Genomic DNA, 26,748 nt, shown 5'->3' on the forward strand with positions numbered 1-26,748 from the left:
TCAAAACCCCTCACACTACTGTTGTTGTTCCTGGTGTGAATTTGTCATCCTTTTGTTTGAATCCCTCTTCATCTGTGTTTTATTTGTAGCACTCTCGCCTTGGTCATGTCTCTGTGTCTCGTTTAAAATTTTTAGTTTCTACAGGAGCTTTAGGAAATTTGAAAACTTATGATATTTTTTATTGTAGTGGTTGTAAACTAGCCAAGTTTAATGCATTGCCTTTTTCTAAAAGCACTACTATGTCTATTACTCATTTTGATCTTATTCATTCTGATGTATGGGGACCCTCTCCTGTTTCTACAAAAGAGGGTTCTCGCTATTATGTATCTTTTATTGATGATTGCATTCGTTATTGTTAGGTTTATCTTGTGAAACGTCGTTCAGACTTTTTTGACATTTATAATAAGTTTCGATCTCTTGTGAAAACCCAATATTCAGCTGTTAACAAATGTTTTAGATGTGATTTGGGGGGGGGGGGGAGAGTATACTTCTCATGCTTTTAAGGATCTACTTGCTTTAGATGGTACAATTTACCAAACTTCTTGCACTGATACTCCTGAACAAAATGGAGTTACTGAAAGAAAACATAGGCACATTCTAGAGACTGCACAAGCACTCTTGTTGTCTGCTAGTGTTCCTAGTGAATTTTGGGGGGAATGAGTTCTTACTTCTGTTCATTTAATTAACAGAATTTCTATTTCTCATAATTTTGGTTTGTCTCTCTATGAAAGACTGTATGATCGTCCGCCAGATTATTCTTCTCTTCGTGTTTTTAGTTCTACATGTTTTGTTCTTCTTCCTCATGTTGAACGCAGTAAGCTAACATCTCGATCTACTATATGTATTTTTCTTGGTTATGGTGCAGGACAAAAAGGATATCGTTGTTTTAATCCAGTCAGTTATAAATTATATGTTTCTCATCATGTTGTTTTTCTTGAACATATTCCTTATTTTACAATTCCTGACCGTCCTCACCATATATCTATGTCTGATCTTATCCACATTGACCCTTTTGCTACTGATGTTGATGAGCTATCCTCTGCTGACATTCCTGACACCTCTATTGGCTCCTCTACTACACACTCTGCCCAATCACCTCCTGAGATTGCGGATACTATCGAACCTCGCTATCCTGTATGCAATCGTAAGTCCACTAAACAACCTAATTTTAATTATTCTTGTTATTCGAGTTCATTTGTTTCTTTTCTCGCTTCTATTCATCGTCTTTCTGAACCTTCATCTTTTAAAGAAGCCATTCTTGATCCTCTTTGGCAGCGTGCCATGGCTGAGGAGTTAACCGCTCTTCACAAAACCCATACTTGGGATTTAGTATCCCTTCCTACAGGTAAACATGCTATTGGTTCTTGTTGGGTCTACAAGATTAAAACTAAGTCTGATGGTTCTATTGAAAGGTATAAAGCAAGTTTAGTGGCTAAGGGTTATTCTCAGGCATATGTCATGAATTATGAAGAGACTTTTGCTCCCATTGCTAAAATGACTACAGTTCGAACTCTTATTGTTGTTGCTTCCATTCGCCATTGAGATATAACTCAAATGGATGTCAAAAATGCCTTTTTGAATGGCGATCTTCACGAAGAAGTTTATATGGTCCCTCCTCCTGGTCTTGATCATCATCCTGGCAAAGTTTGTAGACTTAGGAAGGTTCTTTATGGTCTCAAACAAGCTCCTCACGCTTGGTTTGAGAAGTTTTCTACTGTAATTACTTCACTTGGTTTTCATCCTAGCAACCATGACTCTGCACTGTTTATCAAATATATTTCGGCTGGTTGAATTTTTCTTTCTCTATATGTTGATGATATGATTATTACAGGTGATGATGTTGTCGGGATTAGTCTGTTAAAGTCCGAACTGACTCGTTGTTTTGCTATGAAGGACTTGGGTTCCCTTCGTTACTTCTTGGGGATTGAAGTTGCTTCTTCTCCAAAAGGGTATCTTCTTTCTCAATTTAAGTATATTTTTGATATTTTTGAGCATGCTCGCCTTTCTGATAATAAGACTATTGATACTCCAATTGAGCTCAACGCTCGTTATTTTGCTTCTGATGGTTCTCTACTGCCGGATCCGAGTCTGTATCGGACTGTTGTTGGAAGTCTGATTTATCTTACTATCACTTGTCTGATTTATCTTACTATCACTTGTCCTAATATTTCATATGCTATTCATATAGTCAGTCAGTTTGTTACTTCTCCTACTATAATTCATTGGGTTGCTGTTCTTCGCATTTTGAGATACCTTCGCGGCACTCAGTTTCAGACTCTTATATTTTCATCTGCTTCATCTTTAGAGTTATGTGCTTACTCTGATGCTGATTGGGCTGGTGATCCCACTGACCGCAAATCAACTACTGAATTTTGTATTTTTCTAGGTGATTTCCTTATCTCTTGGAAAAGTAAGAAGCAAGACGTCATTTCTCGATCCTCAACGGAGGCTGAATATCGCGCTATGGCTTCCACTACTTGTGAAATAGTTTGGTTGCGATAGTTGCTTGTTGATATGGGTGTCTTTCTGCGGCAACCGACTCCTTTACATTGTGATAATAAGAGCGCTATTCAGATTGCACACAATTTGGTCTTTCATGAACGGACCAAGCATATCGAAATCGACTGTCATATTACCCATCATCACCTTCAGAATGGCACCTTGACATTGCCTTTTGTTTCTTCTTCTTTACAACTTGCAGACTTGTTTACAAAATGTTTAACTGCTTCACTTTTTCGTTTTCTATCTGACAAACTCTCGATGCTTGTTGCTATCACATCGTGAGTTTAAGGGGGAATGTTAAACACTGTACTTAAATGTTTATTGTAAGGATAGTATAGTCATTTCCATGTTAGAGTATAAATATCTTTCCTTTGTTTTTAAGTTAAGCTTACTTTGGTAATCTACATTATGTTATTCCTTCGTTTGTAACCGTTGCCACTTATTTGACAAAAACATAATTTTGATGCCACTGAGGTGGATTCCAATGGAACCCAGAAATTCATTTTAAAGAAAAAAGAAAAGAAGAAGAAAAGGTTAAACTTTAGATTGTTAATTGCTTTCTTTCTGATCTTTTTAACTCTTCCATTTGGGTTCTTTTCTGCTCTTTGCTCCTATAAACCAATAATGGCTAAGAAAGAAGTCAAGGACAATCAAGATCCTAAACTTGCCTCTTCCGATCAGCCCAGTGAGAAATTGCCAGAAACAGATAAAACTCGACAACAACATTTTGAAAATGATCTCCTTAAAGATATGGACATCGGTCGGGACATTTATGATCATAGTCAAACTGGAGTTCCAAGTGAAAGTGAAGGAAAATGTAACAAGAGACCCAATCCTGGGGTTATGATTAATAGAAGCAAAGACCCTAAGAAGCCCAAGAAAGAAGAAAAAGAAGTAAGCTTTGAGAATCTGAAAGCCTTGTTGAAAGGAACTGTGAGTACCAGCTTCAGAGAATTGGACGAAAAGATTATCAGATTCATTAATGAGGATAAAAGAATTGAGGGGCTAGAAGCCGGAATTCATGCACTGTTGCATGAAGATGAAGATAAAGAGTTCAAGAACGATGAAACAGAACCAAAGAAGTGTTTCTGGGAGTGGCAGAAAGAGTTTGATGGATCTGATATTGGTAGGGAGAGACTGCATAATCTGAAGGAACGAGCAGTTGATCAGGGGATTAATCTCTCTACTGCCATTATTGATCTCATGTTCTTCATGTCATATGACTATTATGATGAAATGCTGGAGAAATTTCGGGTTCTTGAAACCACGCTTGAATGGATAATTCAACGTGGGAGTTCTGTGGTAATTCGCAGGGTTCTTGGAATACTTCGGACAACAGACATCAAATTGAGAAACAAGAAACAATCTGAGGCTCTGGGAGACAGTGGAGAAGACATAAATTTTGTTGATGGTATTATTTCTCAAATACTCCATGTAATAATTCGTTTGGAGCTATTCTGGCTGCACCATGGATTACCATGGTCCAAGGATTCACTCATGGATGCAATTCCATCACTGTCAGTCGACATCGATGAATGTGAGACATAATTGATTATTATTGAAACAGAGATAGTAGCCTCGTTAGAGCAATTATCAGAAGGTTTAGACGAAGATGATGTGAGGGAAACTGATGAATACGAAGCAGTGGATGTTGAGACAACGGAACTTTGGGAAAGAGAGGAGAAGAAGGGCCAAGGAAGATACTGATGAATTTAAATCAGAAGTTCAGAACTAATGTAACTTGTGTTCAGGAGATACATTTTTGCTTGGATTTTAGGCCAATTTGTGCATGCAGATGCAGAATATCAGATTATAGGTTGTATATTTGTAAGTAGAAAATAAACTTTACGTACTTTCTTGAAAAGGGTATAGCTGTTAAGTATCTTCGAATCTAAATACAGTTAATTTGTGGTAATTGTAGCAAGGAATGATTGGGCAAGGCTTAAGTAGTGATTGATTCAGTTGATTTGATAATGCTAGGAAGTGTTCATATAGGCATTGCTTCTTTTTTTCTTTTTCATAGAGTCACGTATTATAAATTAATTTGAGTAAGGTGAGAATTAAATAGATGAAAGAATGTAAATTTCAAGTTTCAATTCAATCTCAAATTTGAGGAAGATAATTTTAATTTTAAATAATAACTGTCAAATTCCAGTTGCACTCGAAAGAAATGTTAGAAATCTCATATTATTAAAAAAATTAAAAAAAATAATTTATAAAAATTAAAATCTACTTAATTAAATGACTAATTCTAGTCATTTTATTATTTATCGAATTCAAGTCCAAATCCATTAGTTGCGCGTAACTCACTCATTCATTTAATTTTTTTTTAATCAATTAATTTGTACGTATTACATTGAAAGCAGAAAGTTAGTTTTGTTCAGTTTCAACACAAATTGGGCTTTAGAGAAAAGTATTACAACATATTTGTGGAAAATCAAAATGGGTGATCCATGAAATGAGAACATGAAATGGGGAGAGACCCTACTCCTAATGCATTAATGTTCTGAGACTTGTAACAGTTAACTCCTTGTCAGCTTGCTATCAGGTTTAGTCTCCAATTCTTTGGTTCTCAATTTCTTCACAATCCTATTGTAGCACCTTATACCATATAGCTTGTCAAAAATGCCAATTAAGTGTCAATAGGCAATGGCAGTGTGGTTTTAATGAATTTCATTAATTGGTAATATTTTAGAAGTTTTATAATTTCTTAATATTTAAAATTTGTTTTAATTAAAAAAATAAAGTCCAATTAATTTAACCCTTAAATTTTGTGAATAGGCTCAATTTGCCCTTTGTTCATGACATGTGCATTGTGCCTGCAACTTAATTTTGGGCCAAAGATATCATGGTTTTGGACTAATTGGTTGGGAATATCAGAAAGGGTCAAATTGAGTCTATTCATAAATTTCGATGGCTAAAGTGGTTTTTGTTCCCTCATTAACGATTAGTCCGAATATACTCTGGGAATTATATTATTAGCAATTTATATTTAAATTCATTAATATCTTTAATAATTTTAAAAATTGAATTTCAAATGAAATCTATAGCTGCAAAACCAGTCTTGTCGGATAAATGACGAAATATAAAATTTTTTAGTCTTATGAGATCATTCAAAATTCGTTAGAATTGATTAGAATTTAAAAAAAAAATCAAATTATGAGACTATTTTTTCTCTCTAAACTCTATAAAAATTGACATAACTGGCTTTGGATGAAAGCTAAGTTGGTAAGAAATCACAACCAATTAACACTAAATAAATCAACTATAATTATTTAATTATTAATAGTGTCAGTTCTTTCCATTACTTCAGTTTAAAATAGTCCAAACCCTAAATTTCAAACTGAAAAATAGGTTAATCGAATGGGTGATATTTGTTTCGATTTTTTAAAAAATTTTAATTTTATTTATTTATATATATATATATATATATATATATATGTATATACTGTTTAGTTGATCTTTGAAATTTACTCTTTCAATTATTTTTTTATAAAACGAAAAAACATCTAAGAAAATACTCTAAAAAAATTATAGCCCTGCTGTCATGTTTATCTATGTTGATGTCTGTTGTTTATTAATAATCAACTTAACGTATTTGCATCACATACAAATACAGATATACAAGGAAGTATAAGGCTGATCAAAGTTTCTACAAATTTGCTAAATTTTATTTAATAAATTCGTATTATATTTTACTATTCATTTTATGGGATTTAATTTTTTATTAACTGATTTATTAATCATAATCTTTAGATTAATATTAAAATATTATTTCTTAAAATAAAATAAAAAAATTCAAAAGATAGATTAAAACACTATTTAATTAAAAAATAATCATTGTCATTTAAAGGTTAATTAATATATAAGCCACTATAATTTTAATTAATTAATTTATATATATGTGCTCAATTATTTTATGTTACTTACTTTGTTTTAATTTTCATTAAAACCCAAATAATTTTACCAAAAGGGATCAATATTAAGCCTTTGAGCTTAGCCAATTGTTTCACTTTATATTCCCGCATTAGTTTAACAGAAACAATCCACTTATCAAAACCCACAATTGGCGCCTTCTCTGCGTCTCTCTCTCTCTGTATATATATCTCTCTCCCTCTCAAGATCAAGAAATTTTCTGCAACTGTTTCGTTTTTGTGCTCCTCTTTTTATTTGTTTCTTTGTGATCTTTTGACTCTTGCGTTTTGGTCGTTTTGTGTTCTTTGATATCAACAACATTATTAATGGATAAGAAGGATTACAAAGACAATCGTGATCCTGAATCTGTTTTTGAGAGAATGCTGCATTATTTGAATATGGGCAAGACCGTTTCTGATTGTGGATATGAAAGCGAAGGTACTGAACCAGAAGCAAACTCTAAGAACTTGGGAGCTTTTCTCGATGAACCTGTGAAGATCAACTTTCAAGAATTCACTGAAAAGACTGCCAGATTGGTTGGCCAGGATAACGGTATTGAAGGACTGGAAGCCAAGATTCATGCACTCTTTTGTCAAGATGAAGACCAAGATTTCAAGAACGATGAAAGTGAATCAAAGAGGTGCTTCTTGGAGTGGCTAAAAGAGTTTGATGGTTCTGATGCTGACAAGGCGACTCTGGAACGGTTAAAGAATCGAGCAATCGTTGAGGGGAATAATCTCTCTCGTCACCTTGTTGATACCGTGTTTCTTATGTCGCATCACAAGTATGATGAAATGCTGGAGAGGATTCGAGTTCTTGAAACTTCACTTGAATGGGTACTTGAAGGTGAAAGATCTGTGGTGATTCACAGGGTTCTTGAAATACTTCGAGCACCAGATATAAGGCTGAGGAACAAGAACCCGTTTGAGATGGCCGACTGTCCAGGCGTAGGACAGGGAGTGATAAAAATGGAGGACCTTGATGATATTATTTTTCGCTTACTCAAAGAGATTTTTCGCTTGGAGCTTTTCTGGGTGCATCAGAGATTCCCTGATTCCAAAGATTCATTCATGGGTGCAATTCCATCGCTGGTAGATGATATTGATGAATGTGAGACGGTGTCTGTTGAGATAGCAACAGTGATAGTAGACTGGTTAGAGCTATTTGCATCTGGTTCGTATTCAGATGATCTGAAGGAATTTGAAGCAGTGGACGCGATGTGGGTTAAAGTTGATGACTACGACAAGGAGCAAGGCCAGAAAAGGTACTGATGAACTTGAATTAGAAGTCAGAACAGGTGTAACTTTTGTTTCAGGAATACAATGTTATCGCAGGGGATTATTGAAAGGGGTTAGATTTTCTTACTATTTAGTTTTGTTTTGATTGCTTTTGACAGACAGACAGTTTCTCTTTTGGTACCATTATTAAAAATCAGTTTGCTGTTTAGTTTGACAGACTATTTTGAGTGAGTTTTTCTGTATGTGTATGTGTTAGTTTCCAGCATTATATGGTCTCTTTTGTCATATTTTTAATAATTTTCCCAAAAGCAGATTTAAGAAAATGATTTTAAAAAATTAAATAAAGTAATATATTAAATAAAGAAAATCTAAACTTATTCTTAAAAAAAAGAAAAAGAAAAATCCACAGCCTCAGAGTAACTGCAGCTGAGTCTGAATTCACATACAATTGCCATATCCATTGAGCATTTGGATTTGAATACTATCTCTTGTTTTCTTTGCAAAATTACAAGCTAGGTCCATTGAATTATAGGTTAATTACAATTTCCCCCCCTGATTTATGGCCTATATACGCTAGTGCATCCCTGTGTTCTTACATTAGATTTCTCAATTTTATTCTTTTTAACTAAAACTCCCTGTCGTCATAAATAGTAAATTACATTAGAAATTTCATTTTTTAATTAACTGTGATTTAACATTTATATTGATTTTTATTTTTTTATACATTTAATACTAATCAATTTCAATAAATAAGTATTAAAATGTTTTTTTAAGGAATTTTATGGTTTTTTTATTATAAAAATATTAAATTTTCTTTATATAGGAGTGTAACGTGGGTGATGAGTTCTCTCTGTAAATATCTCTATAAATGTAGGGAGAAAGACTCATTTTTGCCCTTAACATTTATAGTTAGGAGTGTATTTGCTCCTAAACTAGCTTTGAGTGCAATCAAGTACAGTATTATGAAAACCTACTACTTATGCCCCTCTTTCAGTTGAAGATTTAATGTCTGGTACACTTTGTTGAGGTGGCAATATACTTAGCTGAGTGGCAAGTGAGCTGGCTAAAATAGTGAAGGACTTAATCCACATTAGCCCTTCTCTTCCTTCTCTTTTCTTTTTCTTTAATCCACATCAGCACTTTTTTTTTTCTCTCTTTCTTCTTTCCTCTCCTTGTCAGCAATAAACACTATTTTAAATCAATCAAATTCACTTTAGAATAAAATCAAACCCAACGAGTCACACGCAATAACATTATCATCGAAACAACAACAACACTCTTAGCATCATCGTCCTTATGTTGGGTCCTCTTTCTCCAACTAGTCATCATCAATCGGTCAACAAGATCCTCAATAATAATTAACAATCTCTTCTACTTTGTTTATGATATAATCATATATCAAGAGAGTCAAATCTCTTTATATGTTCAAACCCCTTATATATCATATCAACAACTATCCACTTCAAAATTATTTTCAATCATGAACTGAATTTGTCTAAAAAAGATTAATTTCAAAAAAGAAAATTAATTTTGAAAAGAAGGGTCAGTGTTCTTAATTCTCTATAATTATAGTTGAATAATGCTCTACTCTTTTATAAGTACTCTTTTAATAATGCTCTTTTACAAATTCAACTTAATTATAGTTGCATAGATGTTTGGTAATTTGGCATTGCTTTTGAATCCTCCTAGAGCTTTTGATCATTGTCAATTCTTGGCGTTGTCCTTTGTAATTCAGATTGTGAAGACATGAGTTATTCTTTCATCAGATTGTGAAAGCTTTCATTCTCTCAGTGATACAGTAATTATGTTTACATTGAAATTGCTAGATCAACAAAGGTCTACAAAAGCTAAATGGCTTTCGCTTCATACATGAGCCACACCTAAAAAAAGAACAACCTTTGTACAAGTTTGGATCGAGTCAAGATAATTGTGGAAGATACTTATCAGTTGGGCAAGTCTCTGTTTGCTTTGTCATTTGAAAGTTTAATAGAAGACGAGAATTTGAGTGTGGTGGTGGAAGAATGGAAGCCTTTCTGATATTAAACCCAAGAGCTTTCAACTTGAGGCTAAGATGGTGACTGGTTTAGCAGAATTCATTTAGATGTATGTGCCACTTGTTTCAATGAGGATAACCAAAAAATTCAATCAAAATATAAAGTCTGAATCATGATATTAGTCAGACATTATGTATTCAAAGCACAAAATTAATGTTAGGGTATAAAAGAATATTGCAATTGCCTCTTAGTTCTAGCACTGTTTGATGGCTATTCATATATTGTGATTTCGATTAGTCTCTTTCGTAGCCATGATTAAGCTTCTTATTTTCTCTAATTGATTTAATTATTTAAAAATATATATATATATATATATAAATAATACTTATAATTTTACATTTTTTTTTAATTTTTAAAATATCAGTATGTGACAATTATGTGGCAGATTTGATATTACAATACTACGAATATAAAATTTCAGCACATTTCATAAAATAGTTTAATACTCAAATCTGTATAATGTAGCGCAAGGTCACTAAGAGCTAAATTGCATAAGTTTCACTTTCACCTTGAGCTATCAGGCTTTAGTTACACCTAAAATATACCTAAGCTAAAGCAACTCATAATATGTGAAAAAATCAACATGATAAGCATAATCGAGCAGCAGCCACCAGTGGCATTCCTTGATTCATACCTCCATTTTAGCTCTTTTCTTTAATATATACCGATCTCCTTGAATTATTTGGTTTAGTAACGATGAATTTTATTTTTTCTTAATTAAGTAGAATTGTAATTAAATTTTTTATTTTATAAATAAATTTCACTAAATTTTATTTTTTTATTTGATATTCAATAAAGACTAACAGCATGAAATTTTGTAATGTGAGAATTCGAAACTCAAGAAGTTTAATATTACAAATCGAAAATTAAGGACTTTGATGATATTAATGTTAAAATTTAAGGATTGAGAATGTAATTTAGCCCTAAATTATATGCTCCTTTATTTAATTTTTCCTTTCATTAAAATATAAACTCACAACCTGTTTATTTGTATTTGTTGTGGTTGGGCCTTTTGGCCCAAGTGATGGGAGTAGAAAGGTCAATATAAACTCACTATTATGGGCTTGGGCCTTTTATTTAATCTAAAAGTCTTTTAATTGATAAAAGAAAAGAAAAACTGTTCACTTCCCTTTTAAGAAACTTCTCTCTATTCCCATAGTCCCTTAACAGAAACAACCCACTTTTCGAAAACCCACAATTTGGCGCTCTCTCCCTAAAAATCAACAAAAGCTCTGACAATTCTGCAACAACGTTCCCCTTTCTTTGTTTCTTGCTTTCCTTGTGATCTTTTTCTCTTCTGGATTCTTTGATATTCCTCAGAAAATCAGCAATATGGATAAGAAAGAAGACAAAGATAATCGTGATCCTAAATTTGGACCCAATGAGAATATGGATATAGATAAAGATGAATTGCAAGAAGCAGATAAAACTCCGGATCAAGATTCCATGAAAGAAAAAGAAAGCGTTCCCTCGAAAGATTCTGGAAGCGAAACTAAAAAAGATGGGGGAATGGAGCGGGACATGCATCCTCGTAGTGGAATTATGATTTCAAGTGAAAGTGAAGGAATTGGTACTAAGAGAACCTTCAGTGGGAATGTGATTCATGTTGGATTTGAAAGCAAAGGTACTAAGAAGGCCAAGGAAGAAGAAAAAAGAACAGATTTTAAGTATTTGAGAGCACTGTTCAAAAAACATGTGGATATCAAATTCGTAGAATTCGATGAAAAGACTATCAGATTCATTAATGAGGATAAGAGTATTCAAGGACTAGAAGCCAAGATTCACGCACTTCTGTGTCAAGATGATGATAAAGATTTCAAGAACGATAAAATTAAATCAAAGAAATGTTTCTTGGAGTGGCTGAAAGAGTTTGATGGATCTGATGCTGACAAGGAGACTCTGAAAAGCTTAAAGAATCGAGCAATCGTTAAGGGAGTTAATCTCTCTCGTGCCCTTGTTGATATCATGTTTTTTATGTCATATGAGAAGTACGAGGAAATGTTGGAAACATTTCTAGTTCTTGAAGCTTCACTTGAATGGGTACTTAAAGGTGAAACTTCGGTGGTGATTCACAGGATTCTTGAAATACTTCAAACAGCAGATATAAAATTGAGGAACAAGAAACACTCTGAGATGGTGGACAATCCAAGTGCAGGAAAGGAAGTGATAACTCTGGAAATCAGAGGATCGTTCACTGATGACATGATTTTTCGATTGCTCAAAGAAATATTTCGCTTGGAGCTTTTCTGGGTGCATCAGGGATTGCCTGATTCCAAGGATTCACTCATGGGTGTAATTCCATCACTTGCAGCTGACATTATTGAATGTGAGACCGTGTTAATTGAGGTAGCAGCACAGATAAGAGACTCGGTAGAGATATGGTTATTCGGTGTGTTTGAGGCAGAAGAGCTGAGGGAAACTCCTGAATATGAAGCAGTGGATGCCAAGATAGATCAACTCTGGGAGAAAGTTGAAGATTATGACAAGGAGAATGGCCGGAAAAGGTACTGATGAATTTGAAATTAGAACTCGGAACTGGTGTAAGTGACAGACAACAACGCTCTTCGATTCCAAAAAAGAAATACTTTCAGTGCTCATTAGGATGTAGAATACTTTCAGTTAGTTTTTGTTGATGTTCATTTGGTTCAGAAAAAGAAGAAGCATAAGCTTTTGTCCTGAAAATATTAGAACCCATCTTGGGCATATGGTTTTAACTATGCTTACTCCGCCATTTTTGCCATGCTTGCAGAAATATTTCAGCTAAAGAATATGTAATTTGCAGCAAACTTTATGAAACTCCAATCAGTGGGCTTTGTCCATGTGTTGGCAAGATAACTTTGATTACCCTTTGATGCTTGCCTGCAAGAACGATGCCCACTGTGGATAATGACATTCAATTCTTTAATGTTTCAGTAGTAATCTTTTAGGGTTTAACAATATTAGATATCAAGAAAACTGTGGATCGTATTCTAGAAAAAGCAGAGATCAAAGTGTCTTTAAGGGTAAGTCGCAAGAATAATGAAGTTAATGGAATATGTAATATTTTCTTATAAGTATTGAATGTTAGTAAAAATTGATTTGTAGTGCTTAAATTTGAGGCAGAAATACAATAAATATTTTCATATAAAATATCAGTCTAAGTTTGTTTTAAATATAAATTAGTGCTATAGTATGCTTATAAAGTTAGTATATGATAGTTGTTAGTGAAATTGATGATTTTTTTTTTAAGTGGGTCAATATGAATTTATATAAGTAATTAGTTTTATTCTATAGAAAATTAATCCTACAAAAAATAGAAAAATCTCGAGTTATATCTGAATTGGTTAAATAAAATTAAAATTGATATATAATATCATTTTGCCACAATTCTTTTTTTTTATATAAGAAAAATCAAAATGATTATATATCTTAATCTATTTTTTATCTAGAAATAGTGCCATACAAACATTAAAAGAATGGTTACATTTTGTTTTCATTTTAGCATACGATTTGAGTTTCTGTTCAAGCGGATCAAGTAAGGTTTTTTTGGTATTATTATACATTTCATGGCCAAGAATTTCTTAATCAAATTACAAAATTAATTTAACTAATCGTCTATTCGTGCGTTGCACGACGGTTAATATTATTTCGATTATAAAATTAAGTTGATAGATACAATTTAATCAAATTTTTAGTATTTAATATTAATTAATAATATTTTAAATAATAACGAGCTAACTATTTTTAAATATTCTTTCCAATTTTCTTAAAATTTTAAAATGTTACTAGTGTAATAATATAAAAATATTTTAAAAATATTTATTAATTAATTCTAGTATTATATGAATTAATATTATCAATATAATTGATATTACTATTTTTAAGATTAAAAATTTATTATTATAATTAAGATTTAATTTATTATTAAGTAAAATATTAAAAATATAATTTCAGATGGCATTTTCTAAAATTAGAATTATTATCCAATTAGAAAATTAATTTATTAATTAATATAATACTAAAATATAATTAATATTTTATTTTTTAAAATTAGAGTCGAGTTTAATTAAAAATGTAATTTAATAATTAATAAACTAATAGAAAAAATTATAAAAGTACATATCAGTTTGAATTCTATGTGTCAAAAATAAGTATACATATCAAAACAAAAAATTTATGTATCAAAAATTAAGCATACATGTTAAAAAAATTTCAAGTCAGAAATTAATATATATATATATAATCCAAACACAGTATAATGATTATGTAGGAAAATGCAATTATATAGGAATAATAATAATGCCACAATCTTAAACTTTCCCGTTCTATTGATTGAACCCTTAAAGCTTTTATTTTCTTAGCATTAAGCACTTTATGGGTAAATCATACACATGCAGCAGATGAATCTTCCTACAGTCTCTTTCTACGATGTTCATTTAATTCAGAAAGGATTCTGTAACTTTCTGTCCTAAAAAAGACATAATATGCTCATATCTTAACATTTTATCAAGTTTTCAGGTTCATCACCACCCAGATGCATATGTATGAAAAACCCAAAATAGTACACATTATGCATTTGTAGTTGATCTTGGAAGGCTGTAAATTGCCATGGATGTTTAAGGTTGAATACTTTGAAATTTCTTGGGAGAGTGCTGGACATATGCAAGTTGACAAGAAAATGTAAGTGAAAGAAGTTCCCCAACAGAATGAAAAAGGACCGAGTCAGAGTAACCCATCAACCAATGACTTGTGGTGCAGAGGATGCAGTCTGGTATTAGTTATTGGGGTTGTTGCAGTCTCCTTTGGTAGTGTTAATGTCTCTTCATTTCTGTCGTCCTGCTTTCTATCCATCTCCTTGGTGTCTTCAACATTTTCACTCTTGATTTTCTTTGGTGGCACAGCTTGAATAATCTCTTCCAATCTCTGTCGCAGCCAGCCAACTTCTAGTCGCACTGATTCAAGATCATGTACACTGCTTGACATAGACTCGAGCTCAAATTGTGTTAGATCATTGGTCTCTGTTGCTTGTAGCTTCTGGATGATGCCACACACAATGTCCAAGAAGGATGATCGGCATTGCAGAGAATGCAATGAGCAATTGGCAGCAATATCTCCATGCTTCAACAGGACAGCTTCAAGGATATGCTCAAATTCTGCCTTAACTGTATACTCTTTTTTCTTCAGGGCACTAGAATGAGCTGTGACAGACTTGAATTCATTTTCATTCTGGAAGCAACTATCACCAGAGTCGGTGGTCTTGCAGGACTTCTGTGACTGCTCATCCTTCTGATTAAAGCTGTCACTTTGTTCTGATCTAACCTCAAGTTCTTGAGCTTCTAGTTTCTAATGCAAGCAACCCAAGAATAAAGAATTTAAAATCAACAAATATAAGTTTGTGAATCACGCATGGACAGCAGAACCATCTAATTCTAATAATAGGAAAGGAGCAGAAAATGATCAGGAAACTTAATCATACTAATATTAAGTCTTAAGAATTGACATTTTACCTTGTTTTCCAAAAACCTGATGAGGGCATTTAGAGAAGTCTTTGGATCTTTGGCTTTCATTAGTTCACCTGCAACATCTGCAGGGCTAACTTGAACTTCTTTGAGGAGCCTCTCAATGCAAGAAAAGAGATCATGATCCCAAATATCTAAGTAATTGGCTGCTAGCTGCTTGAAGGTGGAGTATGTGCAGTAGGACAGGTATATGTGCTTGTCCATCCGACCTGCTCTTAGCAATGCAGGATCAATGCGGTCTTTATAGTTGGTAGTGAAAATTATAATTCTTTCATCTCCACAGCAGGACAATAGGCCATCAATGGCATTAAGAAGTCCAGACAGTGTTACCTTTACACAACAGCAAGAAACATTGGTTAAGAATAGTACTAGTTTAAACCTCATAAACAATTGGAAACATCTCACTCTGATTAACATGAAAATCTCCAGTTAAATGATACAGATTTTGATATGATGAACAGTAAATCTCAAATGAACAGTACATTTGCTACCATTTCTACGCGATTTTTTCCATTGCCTCAGCTTAATTCTGGTTTGTAAAGCTCAAAGTTTCTTTTTTCTTTTTTGGGTTCTTTTAGAGGAATTCTTTGATATGCCAAAATTTGAACTCTTCAGAAGCATCACTCCCAATAAAATATGATTTAACACTAAGAACTAAAGCAAGCAAGAAACGAAAGAGTCCAGGGACCCTGCCCTGCTTAGCTCCTGCAAAGAATGTTACACAACACTGCATCCACTACTCTCACATCATCAAAACCAAAGCCACTTTGTAGAATACAGGGTGCAAAATAATCATGAAGATAAGTTAATAATTCATATTTATAAAGTACCATAAATGGTAACTCATAACAAATTGTAAGTGCCAGTACACTAGGAGCAGGGGAAATAGATGATGAACCTGAGGCAGCCGAGGAATTTGGTTATTACTAATACTGTCAGATTGATGATCTTGTGTTTGACGATTCTGTAGCATGATTGAGCAATCAATATCCTCCACAACAAGAATTGATCGATTCGACATGTGAAGCAACAAGTACTCAAGGGAAGAATCAGAGTTCACAGCAGATAAGTTCAAGTTATAGATATCAAAATTAAGATAATTAGCGATGGCAGCTATCAAGCTCGACTTCCCAGTTCCAGGAGGACCATATAGCAAATACCCTCTTTTCCAAATCTTACCAATCTTCTTATAATACTCTTTTCCTCCAATAAAACTGTCAAGATCTTCTATCACTTGTTGCTTTAACTCTCCATCCATTGCAAGGGTCTCAAAGGTCATGGGATGATCAAGCTTTATCCCTTTAGAACTCCATCCATCTCTTCCACCCCTGGTGGTGTAAAACTTCACAACTTTGTTCTGATCTTTGATTCGTTTAGCCATGTCCAGAATGTAAGGCAAGTACTTATTCTTGACCATATCAGAATAGCTCTTATGAAACCTGAGCTCATACCATCTCAGTTCAAAGTGAAGTGTGGAGTTAAAATCAGTATAGTAACCCCACTTCATAGGAACACCATGAAAAACATCAATGATCTCTGAGTTCCTGTCCAGACCATAAGTTAATACCTTCATGCTCTCACTCTTGCCGACAGCCACGCGCCTGGGAGCAGATGGATTGTTGAAAGCATTGCTGCCAAGATATGTAGACAGAGCATTGAAAAGATGGTTCGTTGATCCTTCATGGGATTCTTTAACAACTATGGTGAGCTCTGAAGAGAATCGCCGACTGAATTCTATTATGTAACTGCGTAGTTCTTGTGGAACAAAGTCATTGAATGAGCTACGAAGAATTGCAATTGATGCTAACACAGACAAACTTGATCCCATAGTTTCTTGATCTTGTGTTTCTTCTTCCTCTCTACAGCAACTCGGCCTCTATTATTTTATTGTCACTAAAATAGAGCATGCCAAAAGGGAGTTGCCCCAAGACCAAATTATAATTTAATCCCTCCATATTCTCAATTATAAAAGTTTCTCTTCCTCATCCTAAAATTCTCTTTCGGACCCATGTACGGATCTAATTAATATTTTAAATATATAACTCCATTAAAACTTTTAAATCAAAATTCAATAAATGATTAAATCATTGAATGACTTGCTTCCTTTGGAAATTATTGATGTGAGGAAAAGAAAGAAAAGAAAGAATCGACAAAGTTGAAAAAACACACAAGGATGAGTGTATTTCCACAAATCTTCGCATGCAGAAGAAAAACGACCAGGGAAAAGGGGAAAAGTTCTTGAAACTACCAAAGTAAATGAAAGAGAAAAAGAACTGAAATTGCATCATTCATTCATGTGTATTCTTAAAATCTTATCCAATCAAATGGAAGAAGGGTTCTGAATCTATTTATAATTTTTAATATATAAATAAAAAATTTATATACTAATTTGTAATTTTAAAATTAAATATAATTATAAATGTCGATACTTATATTTATTAATAAAATATATTCTAAATATTTAGTGGTTTAATTAATAATTATGGACAAATAATTTATATTATTTTTGGGCGAGTTAAGTGATAAAATAGAGAGAAAGTATATAAAAATCTAGTGCAGTGGAGTATATTCTCAAAGACAAATGTGGCCATTCAAGTGGTGTATCCTTGAATTTGTTATCCAATCATAGAAAGAAAAGTGTTTGGTTATTAGGTCAGTCAATGTTTTGAAAAACAAAGCAGGTTTTTTCAGATCTCTACACATGTGCATAGCTGAGCTGTAACTTGGCATAATGTGTTGAAAGGGTTGGTTGGTAGCCTTGGCAAAAGACATGACCACTGACACACAGTATATACATATATATATATATATTATTATTTGGACCGAGGATCAATTTGCACCTAAACTTGAATTTAATTTTTTTTAGTAATTAGCTTTCTGAATTTATATTTAAGTGTCAAATGAATTTAATTTAAAATATTTTAATAAATAGCTCTGCGAACTTGTATTTAAGAATCGAATATACTCAATTAATTTTTTTAAATAAAATAACATTACATTCTTAAGTTTTAATTTAATTATAAAAATTAAAAATAATATTTATTTTATTAATTTATTAATACAATATCTAGTGACGCATTATATAAAAAAATTAAATTTTTTGAATCTAATTAATCCAAAGATGATAATTATTAAATAAGTTAAATTTTAACTTTATAAGGATTAAATAAATTAAATTTGAATCTTTTAATGATTAAATAAGTCAAATTTTAATTTTTAGAAAAAATAAATGAATTAAATTATTATTTTTTTAACAAATAGGTCGTAACTTGTCATTTCTGATTCAATTAGATCCGAATTTTAAATTTTATCAAATATACTTTTATATAGTATGTCATTAGATAATATATCAGTAAATTGATGAAATTAAAATTATTTTTACTTTTATAATTTAATTAAAACTTAAAAATCTAATATTATTATATTTTTAAAAAGTTTAAATTTGTTGTATTTGACCATTGAACATAAATTCAGAGGCTTATTTGTTGAAAAAAATTTAAATTAAATATATTTGATTTCTAGATATAGGTTCACAAAGCTATTTGCCAAAAAAATTGAAATTGGATGTATTTGATCATTCAACATAAATTTGAGTGGTGAACCGGCTCTTTGTCCATTATTATTATTATTTTATTATTATTGATATTTTAATTGTAAAGATAAAATGGCCACTATTAAGAATTGCTTACGTAATGAAAGAAATGCTTTATGACGTGTAAAGTATTCTTTTGTTTTTTGTTTTTTCTTAAAATCACTATTATTATGATCCTCACCTCTCCAGATTGCCTCTTCAATCTCAAGTGGAAAAGCTACTCTTTGCCCATGACTTCACATCCACTCCTCATGGATGAATTCTACTTATTTATTAGTTACACACGTAAATTATTATTATTATTATTATAAAAAACATAATAAAGATTTATATATTAATAAATAAAAAAACATGAAAGAAATTTTATATTTTAGTTTGAATAATTTCTGTTAATACTTTTAGTTTTATGATATTATATTTTTAGTAGTCATATAATTGCAATTAGATAATTTTATCTTTTAAAGAAGAGATGGTAAATAAAAATAAAATATATAATAATATTAATGATGCTCAAAATAATGAAGCTAAAAGAATAGGTTTTTTGCAAATAGATTTATGTCAAAATAGAAAATAACATTAAAGAATTTAGACTTTTTGTCTAAAAAACCTCCGATGCATAAATCAGTAAAAAAATATATTATTAAATGAGTATGGAAAAGAGATAAATATAACTTAAACTTAATCGGTGGTGAATCTGATATATAATAATAATAATAATAATAATAATAAGAATAGTGTTAAGTGCCTTTTAATATATTAATTTTATAATTCATATAAAGAACACTTATTTATCATAGAATGTAACTCTCTTTATAAAAGATTAAAATGTAACTGCATTATAATGAAGAGATTTCTTAATTAAAGGATGAAATGTAACCAGCATATGGAGGAAAAGGTTCTTAGTATCGAATTTTAGCAAGATGATTTTTAATCTTTATTCTTACAGATTAAAATAAATATTTATCGAATATAAATTTTAATTTTTATAATAAATGAAATAAGAAATTAATAAAAGATATAAAATAATTTAAATGATAGTTTCTTTTATATTCTCGACATGAATTTTTTTATAATATATATAAATATTAAATTATAAAAATTTATAATTATTTTTATTACAATTAGGAAAATATGGAAGTCTTGCTTCTAGACAAATTTTTCGACCTGAAACCCAATATGGCCTATAATTTAATTTTTATTTTCTTTAACAAACTGGCTAATGTTCTTAACATCATAGATTTGTACAAAGATAAACAACTTGGGGTGGGCTTTCTTTTGGGTTGAAATGTGTTCTAAGGAGGTTTAATTTTGGAAAAATTTGAGAAATACCTATATTTTCTTTTTATTAAAAATATAGTCTAAATATTTCTTTTTTTTTTCTTTCTGAAAATATCAAAAATTTAATTTTTAATTTTTTTAAATATGATACCAGTTATTTTTGGTTTTCTTATTGCTTTTGATAAAATAAATAAAAAATAATTAAAGAAAAAAATAACTGAAAAATATTATACTGTATTTTAAAAAACTTAAAAATAATATTTTTCAAAAAATTTATACAGTAAAAACAATACTTTTTTTTTTATTAATTTTAAGATATCTTTAAAAAATTATTTATGATTTTTATTGATATCAATCCACTTGGGCCGTAAGAGCCCAATTCTGATTTTGGAAGTGAAAATAAGAAGCAGTTGACTAATGACTGTTTGAGTTATTGAGAGAGATGCACGTGCGGGGTCCTTTTCATTCCCCTTCAGGATTCCTTTAAAAGAAAAAGGAAAAACAATAACAGAGAGAGAACAGAAGAGGAACATGTCTGAATTCTGAAACCTGATTCATTGTTTGTTATTGGTTATTACAATAAAAAGAACAAATGGGAGAAGGAAGAGAAGGAGATTGGGAGTGCAGTGGATGCAATAACAGAAACTACGCCTTTAGATCATTTTGCAACAGATGTAAACAGCCTCGTCTCCTTGTAGACATTAAGACTCCTGCTGACTCTAAGTGGCTTCCTCGTATCGGCGATTGGATCTGCACCGGTTAGATATTCCTCTTATCCTTCTTGTTTATGCTTCGTGTGGATTAATAGATTAGGGTTTTTTGATATTTTTTCTTATGTTTCTTGAATTCAGTTCTTCATTTCGTTATCTGTCTCTGTTTTAGGGTTTAGGGTTTAGGTTTAGCTAGATATTCAATTTTTTCAGGGTTTATTTGCTTATTTTTAAATTGTTGTCTAATGTAGCAGATTATACTTCAGTACTTCGTGCATATACATTTCAGTGAGAAAATAAGTAATTTTTATTTGTTTGTGCTTGTGCATATATGAAATGGAATGAAAAAGTTGTTTTATTACAAAGTCAGGTTGAGTTGAGTGTGGTTTGTGTTTTTTGTATGTGTAATTTTGATGTGGTGGGATGGGCTGGTTGGTGTGCGTATACAAATACATGGGCTTCCTTTCCATCTTCGTGGGGTTGCGTTGCGTGTGTATGCCAATTGGGGATCAAATAGGTTGCACTAACAACAATTATGCATCAAGAGAAAAGTGCAAAAAATGTGGTCAACCAAAGGAGATAGCAGCAATGCCGGCAATTGCGGTGCCTGGAGCTTCTCTCCTATCTTATTCACATTATTTTGCCAGGGCCCCAGGAGGAGGACCACAACAAAAGATGAATAATGGATTACCACAGCAGTCGCTCCCTTTCGGTTCAACCTGGCCTGCAGGAGGAGCTGCTGATAAGTATGGGGTTCAGTCAGTTTCTTCTTGGACTTTAGGTGGAAATCAGACTTCCGGACCTCCATATGCTAATCAGCCTCTTCCAGTTCCAAAAGGATGGCGGAATGGTGACTGGATGTGTAATTGCGGCTTCCATAATTACTCTTCACGTGCACAGGTATGTTCAGGTTAACTAAGCATTCCACAAGTCAAATTTTTTTCTTTAATTTTAGGTATGTAGTTTTTTTTTTGTGACATGGTTCTTACATCAATTGCAGTGTAAAAATTGCAATGCTTCTGTACCACCAGGTATGTTCTCATTCATGGTTCCATACTAGTGGAAAATATTTTTGGCATACAATTTTGATTAATTGTTGTTTGTTTGTATCTATGTTGTTGCTTTTTTGTACAAACTGCTGCTTATTGTATAATATTGTTTATTTTGTCCAACACTTGCTTTAGTTGTTTGGAATGTGTTCCTTTTACTTGCGACTTACTTTTACCATTTTTTGTTTCTCTTTATTGGCCTAAAGCACTTGGAACAAAGCGACTGGCATCGGAAGATTTTGCTCAGGACTGGGAGAACAAGAGATTGAATTCAGGACATGTAGGGAATTTTATTGTACCTTGCTATACTTTTGCGCTTTTAGAAATTGCTGCAATCCCCTACTTAAAATTACAGTTGTCTTTTCACTTTCTTATGCCAATTTTTGCCCACAGAATATGCAGATAAATGGACATCAACAAACATATCCGGGGTTTGATCATTTGGTAGGGACCAATGGGGATCTAAGACCAGGGATATATACTCCCCATCCCAGTGTTGGCTCTGGCATCGCTCCAAATTGGCAAGCATCAGTGCAGTTTCCACATCAAATTACAACGCCTGCACTCCTTGGGAAAGGGTATGTGATGTTGATCGAGTTTCTCCATCTTCTTATTCTCCAACTATCACTTCAGGCATCCTTTGCGAGACAGACATATATTGCTCATACCATTTCGATCAACTGTGGAGAATAAGCTTTCATGTGTATGTCATATTAGTATATTATTTTCACATTTTTTTCATCTCATAATTGATTTCCAATATTTGTTTTTAATCCGTGAGTTCATGGAAGTAAAGGCCATTGACTAGGGAAATGGTAATATCTTCTGTTGCCAAGATACTGACATATAGAAACCTGTCTTGCATCTCAATTGTGAAGGGTGTATGAAAGATGAGGTAATACAATACCAGTGCGCTGATGAATTAATTTATTAGCTAGACAAGTTAGTGTTGATTGTTTACTGAAGGCAAGAATATGAAAGAAATATGCTAGAACAATGGTCCATTGCCTGGAGTATGTGGGGGGTGTATTATGAGCACCAAGTTTAGGTATCACTTAAGTCCTAAACATTGTATTTGGATCAATATTTAATAATTCTGGGATGCCACGTCTTATGTATGATACTGACGATTGCCTCTGTTGATTCTTTAATACATTTCCACCTATCTAAGCAGAGCAAAGCAGTGGCGTAATGGAGATTGGATGTGCACAAATTGCAGCAATCATAATTATGCTTCTCGATCACAGTGCAATAGGTTAGTTTCTAATTGTTTCCTTCAATTCGGCATATGATCTTTCCAAATTGTCCATTGAAAGCTGGCTGTCTGTTATCAGTTACTTTTTAATTTTCAATTTTTTGGTCAAGAAACCAAAGCAAATTTATTAAACATAAAAACGTACAAAACATTTGAGATTACCAGCACAGGCAAATTATGGGCCATGAACCTGGAAAATCTCATATCTCATACTTTGCCTGTCCATACAATCACAAAACTCCAAGATCAGTTTAGGTACTTGACTGATAACCCTCTACTAGAGGCATTTCCTGCTGGAAAATCACCCTGTTTCCTTTGCAACCAGTTGAAATAAACTACTTCAGTGAAAGCAACATGCCTTGCTCTGATTAGTAAGCTCTGATCACCTGCATTTTTACAGTGGCAGCTAATTTTTCTCCAATCATAGCAACTTTGTTAATATGACAAGCTTCTTTAACCTTCTTCTAAATGAGCTTGGAGAATGGACAATCAATTTAAATAAATAATTCACTGTCTCTCTATTATGACACAAAACACGTATTAGCTATAGCTCCCCATGTGTACAGTCTTGACTTTAGTATACAGCTTGTTAGTCACAGCAAGTCATAAGATGAAACTTTGTCTAGGTACATTTTGAGCATCCCATGCTAAGGTTCTGTCTAATCCCTTTTCAAGCGCTTGCAATTCTAAGGATACCTGAAATATCAAGCTTCCATCTGCGTCTGTTAGGCTCAATCCTAAAATTATCTAAAATAATACATCTAGTTAATTGTGTTTGTATTATATCTATTGAATTTACATGCATCTCAAGCTTTGTGCAATTGTTTTTCATTATTTATAGATGTCGCATTCACTCATGTAGTTAGACAACATAATGCCTTGAAATGGGAACCTTAGGTCACATGAACCATCTAATATTAGTTCTTTTCTTTGCCTTACAAATACATGACCCATGTTTGGATATGTTTTTCGCATTTAAGTTTTTGGCTTTATTACCCTTTGCAAATGCTTTAAGCAGCTTCTGTATAAGGAAGAGTATTTGTGGAGTGATTTCTTTCTTTGACATGATACAATCCAATGTTAACAAAACTTTCAGAAATAGATTCTAATTTTTTGTCAACATTTAATGACAAAATGAAGTAATGTTACTATGCACAAATAGTGTTTTACCTTTTATTATTTATATTATGTCTTTGTTATCGGAAGCTGAATGGAATCTTCAATGTTTTCTGCATCATAATTTCCTATCCTCCTGCTTCATACTCTTTCCTGTTCTCCTTCTTTGCATATTCTTTTACTAATTCAGCTGATCAATCTAACCAAGTCTTTCTACCATGCTTATGAGGTCTAAAGAATATTTCATCATACTTGAATACTGTCTTGAATTTCTCCTTAGCCTTTAAGCATTCTATGTTTTTGTCATTTTACTGAATTTCGAAATTTTTGCTATAACTTGAATACTGTCTTGAATATCTCCTTAGTCTTTATGCATTCTATGTTTTTTTCATTTTACTGAATTTCGAAATTTTTGCTATAGGTGTAAGACACAGAGAGAGACTGTTGTGCAACCAATTTCCCAGCCAGTCACTGCTGTGTAGCTGTGAGTTGGGGGCTTTCAATTGTTGTTAGCTTCTATTGCCCCTTGCTGAGGTTCTTTCTCCATTTTTCCACAATGTATTATTTTGAAAAATGGGATTATTTGACACCCATTTCATCCCATAGATTAATCCCTTTAGATTTTAGCGAATGTTGGGACATGGAATTTCAAAGAATGTATTGCCAGCTTGATAGTTTTCTTTTGATAGCAAATAGAGTTGATGCTTGTATCATATCTTTTCAAAAGTATATCCCTTGCTATGCTAATACAGTTTTGTCTTGATCAGTATATCAATTTATTTTGGTCAGTTATTTGGATTATTCTATGAAAAGTTCATTCATGTTTTACTGCTGGCATTGTTGCTGTAGATTATGCTGCAAAACACAGAAACTCATTTTATTACTGTGATTTTACTATCGATTCAAGGCTACAAAATCTCTAGAAACCTGAAAGCTTGAAGAGAGAAAGCGCCTGGAACTCATTTTTAACATAACATGCCAGTTTGAAGATTTATCGAATGGTGATTTATGAGCCCTTGAACATGGAGGAAGGGGGCAGTGGTTGAGTATCCAGTTGGTAAAGATTGAGAGAAGGCCCTACAAACCGGAAGAGTATCCAACCCCCAATCACAATGAAAATGGAAGCATAAGCAAACTTGTTGAGCCAAAACAAGATACCCTTCTCTCCCATGTAAAGCTCAAGTGCCTTCTCCGCAAGGCTCATATCTTCCCATTTCTTTGGAGGATCAGGAGCTTGTGCTTTCGCTGACTGCCCTCTGCCAACGCCACCTTCTCTCTGCTGCTTGTTCCTCTTTTTGGAGCGTCGTCTGAACCTTATCTCCATGGGCTCTGGTGGTGTTATGGTAGGTGGAGCTACTTGTGGAGTGTCTTCATTGGCTTCTGTGCCGTTGGTAGAAGAACATAATCTCAACCATCGTCTCCTGTGAGGTATGAAATTCCGGGTTTGTGGTGTTGTGTTTACTGTTGAAGGGTTTGTGTAGATGTGAATGGTTGATGTGAGCGACTTTGAAGTGATAAATTGAAGAACATTGGTTTCCATGGTTCTTTTCTTTTCTTTCTCTCTAGTGCCAGCAGAAGCAATTCTATGGCTGTGGTTATCCTTTTTATCCTGATGGGGATGAGAGGGTCTATTTGTGAAAAGAAATTAAGAAACCAGCTTCAGTTGAAGAGGTCTAGTTGGGTCTGATGGATCTCAAGACCTTGAATAAGTCCAAGTGTACTGCTCGAATGGATTGGGCTGCACCAGCATAGAGGCATAAACAAAATGGAAACTTGCTTGAAAATCTCGCACCAGCGTATTTAGATTAAGACGATATTTGATAGTTTATTATTTTTTAAAAATTGATTTGTGAGTACAATTTACAATTTTTAATTCAAAATCATTTAAAATTATGAATCAGAACAGTTAATTTGACATTTTTTTACTTATAACACTTAAATTATTGGTTCTTTTAAAAGATTTTTTATTGAAGCAATATTTGTACCCTTAATACATTCTTAAACTATCATTAGCAAGCTAAAAGTTCTATCTTTAATTTTCATACATTTTATATAATTAAATTACTGCTAACCATAATCCTCGTGTGTATAAATGTAATTTATGAAAATTTCGTTATATTTAGTCTTTTATATACTATTTTCTAAGTAATTTTTAATGTACATTTGATGGCTAAGTCATAATAACTTAGTAATTACCGTTATCAAATAGGCTAATTTATTTCAGTGTTTAAAAATTCTAATATATATTCATCCTATGGTTGAAATTTAAAAAAAAAAATTCATTTCATTTGAGAAAAAGACATAAATGAGAAAATAAAATAAAATAATAAAGTTAAAAAATATTATAGTATTATAAAATGTATTGACTTAAAAATACGGAATTCATTTGAAAATTTTATCTATTTTGTTAGAATTTAATTTAGCTATAACCAATTCTATATAAATTTGATTACGTAGAATATTAAAGCGACCCTTACTCCGTTTAAAGCATATAAATTTTAGATTCACAAATAAATTTCATAAATTTTATGAATTTCAACC

The 26,748-nt window shown here is 32.3% G+C and overlaps 4 protein-coding genes across 4 annotated transcripts; 2 read left to right on the top strand and 2 right to left on the bottom strand.

Moving 5' to 3' along the window:
• Positions 1-1,554: 1,554 nt before the first annotated feature.
• LOC107262165 (uncharacterized mitochondrial protein AtMg00810-like) lies at positions 1,555-2,502 on the top strand. The gene is made up of 2 exons (XM_015726336.2): positions 1,555-1,732; positions 1,832-2,502. Exons 1-2 carry the CDS (start codon positions 1,555-1,557, stop codon positions 2,500-2,502), a joined length of 849 nt encoding a protein of 282 aa, XP_015581822.2.
• Positions 2,503-14,291: 11,789 nt separating this feature from the next.
• LOC8267100 (AAA-ATPase At3g50940) lies at positions 14,292-17,498 on the bottom strand. The gene is made up of 3 exons (XM_002530693.4): positions 16,106-17,498; positions 15,196-15,537; positions 14,292-15,031 (listed from the first exon to the last, which is right to left on the bottom strand). The coding sequence occupies exons 1-3, from the start codon at positions 17,033-17,035 to the stop codon at positions 14,411-14,413; spliced, it is 1,893 nt and encodes a 630-aa protein (XP_002530739.2). The 5' UTR covers positions 17,036-17,498; the 3' UTR covers positions 14,292-14,410.
• Positions 17,499-20,496: 2,998 nt separating this feature from the next.
• LOC8267099 lies at positions 20,497-25,008 on the top strand. The gene is made up of 7 exons (XM_015726340.3): positions 20,497-20,835; positions 21,305-21,687; positions 21,788-21,818; positions 22,043-22,116; positions 22,230-22,414; positions 23,011-23,091; positions 24,629-25,008. The coding sequence occupies exons 1-7, from the start codon at positions 20,670-20,672 to the stop codon at positions 24,687-24,689; spliced, it is 981 nt and encodes a 326-aa protein (XP_015581826.1). The 5' UTR covers positions 20,497-20,669; the 3' UTR covers positions 24,690-25,008.
• A 49-nt stretch (positions 25,009-25,057) lies between these two features.
• Positions 25,058-25,863, bottom strand: LOC8267098. The gene has a single exon (XM_002530691.4). The coding sequence runs from the start codon at positions 25,745-25,747 to the stop codon at positions 25,214-25,216; it is 534 nt and encodes a 177-aa protein (XP_002530737.1). The 5' UTR covers positions 25,748-25,863; the 3' UTR covers positions 25,058-25,213.
• Positions 25,864-26,748: the final 885 nt, after the last annotated feature.

This window comes from Ricinus communis, chromosome 5 (assembly GCF_019578655.1).
Source record: "Ricinus communis isolate WT05 ecotype wild-type chromosome 5, ASM1957865v1, whole genome shotgun sequence".
Classification (NCBI taxonomy): domain Eukaryota; kingdom Viridiplantae; phylum Streptophyta; class Magnoliopsida; order Malpighiales; family Euphorbiaceae; genus Ricinus; species Ricinus communis.

Coding starts and splice junctions, on each gene's coding strand:
- LOC107262165 (XM_015726336.2), top strand. CDS start 1,555: ATGGATGTCAAAAATGCCTTTTTGAATGGCGATCTTCACGAAGAAGTT. Junction 1,733..1,831: donor TACTGTAATTACTTCACTTG/GTTTTCATCCTA, acceptor TGATTATTACAG/GTGATGATGTTGTCGGGATT.
- LOC8267099 (XM_015726340.3), top strand. CDS start 20,670: ATGGGAGAAGGAAGAGAAGGAGATTGGGAGTGCAGTGGATGCAATAAC. Junction 21,688..21,787: donor ATTACTCTTCACGTGCACAG/GTATGTTCAGGT, acceptor CATCAATTGCAG/TGTAAAAATTGCAATGCTTC. Junction 23,092..24,628: donor TCTCGATCACAGTGCAATAG/GTTAGTTTCTAA, acceptor TTTTTGCTATAG/GTGTAAGACACAGAGAGAGA.
- LOC8267098 (XM_002530691.4), bottom strand. CDS start 25,747: ATGGAAACCAATGTTCTTCAATTTATCACTTCAAAGTCGCTCACATCA.
- LOC8267100 (XM_002530693.4), bottom strand. CDS start 17,035: ATGGGATCAAGTTTGTCTGTGTTAGCATCAATTGCAATTCTTCGTAGC. Junction 15,538..16,105: donor AAATTCCTCGGCTGCCTCAG/GTTCATCATCTA, acceptor TGTTGTGTAAAG/GTAACACTGTCTGGACTTCT. Junction 15,032..15,195: donor TCAGGTTTTTGGAAAACAAG/GTAAAATGTCAA, acceptor TGCTTGCATTAG/AAACTAGAAGCTCAAGAACT.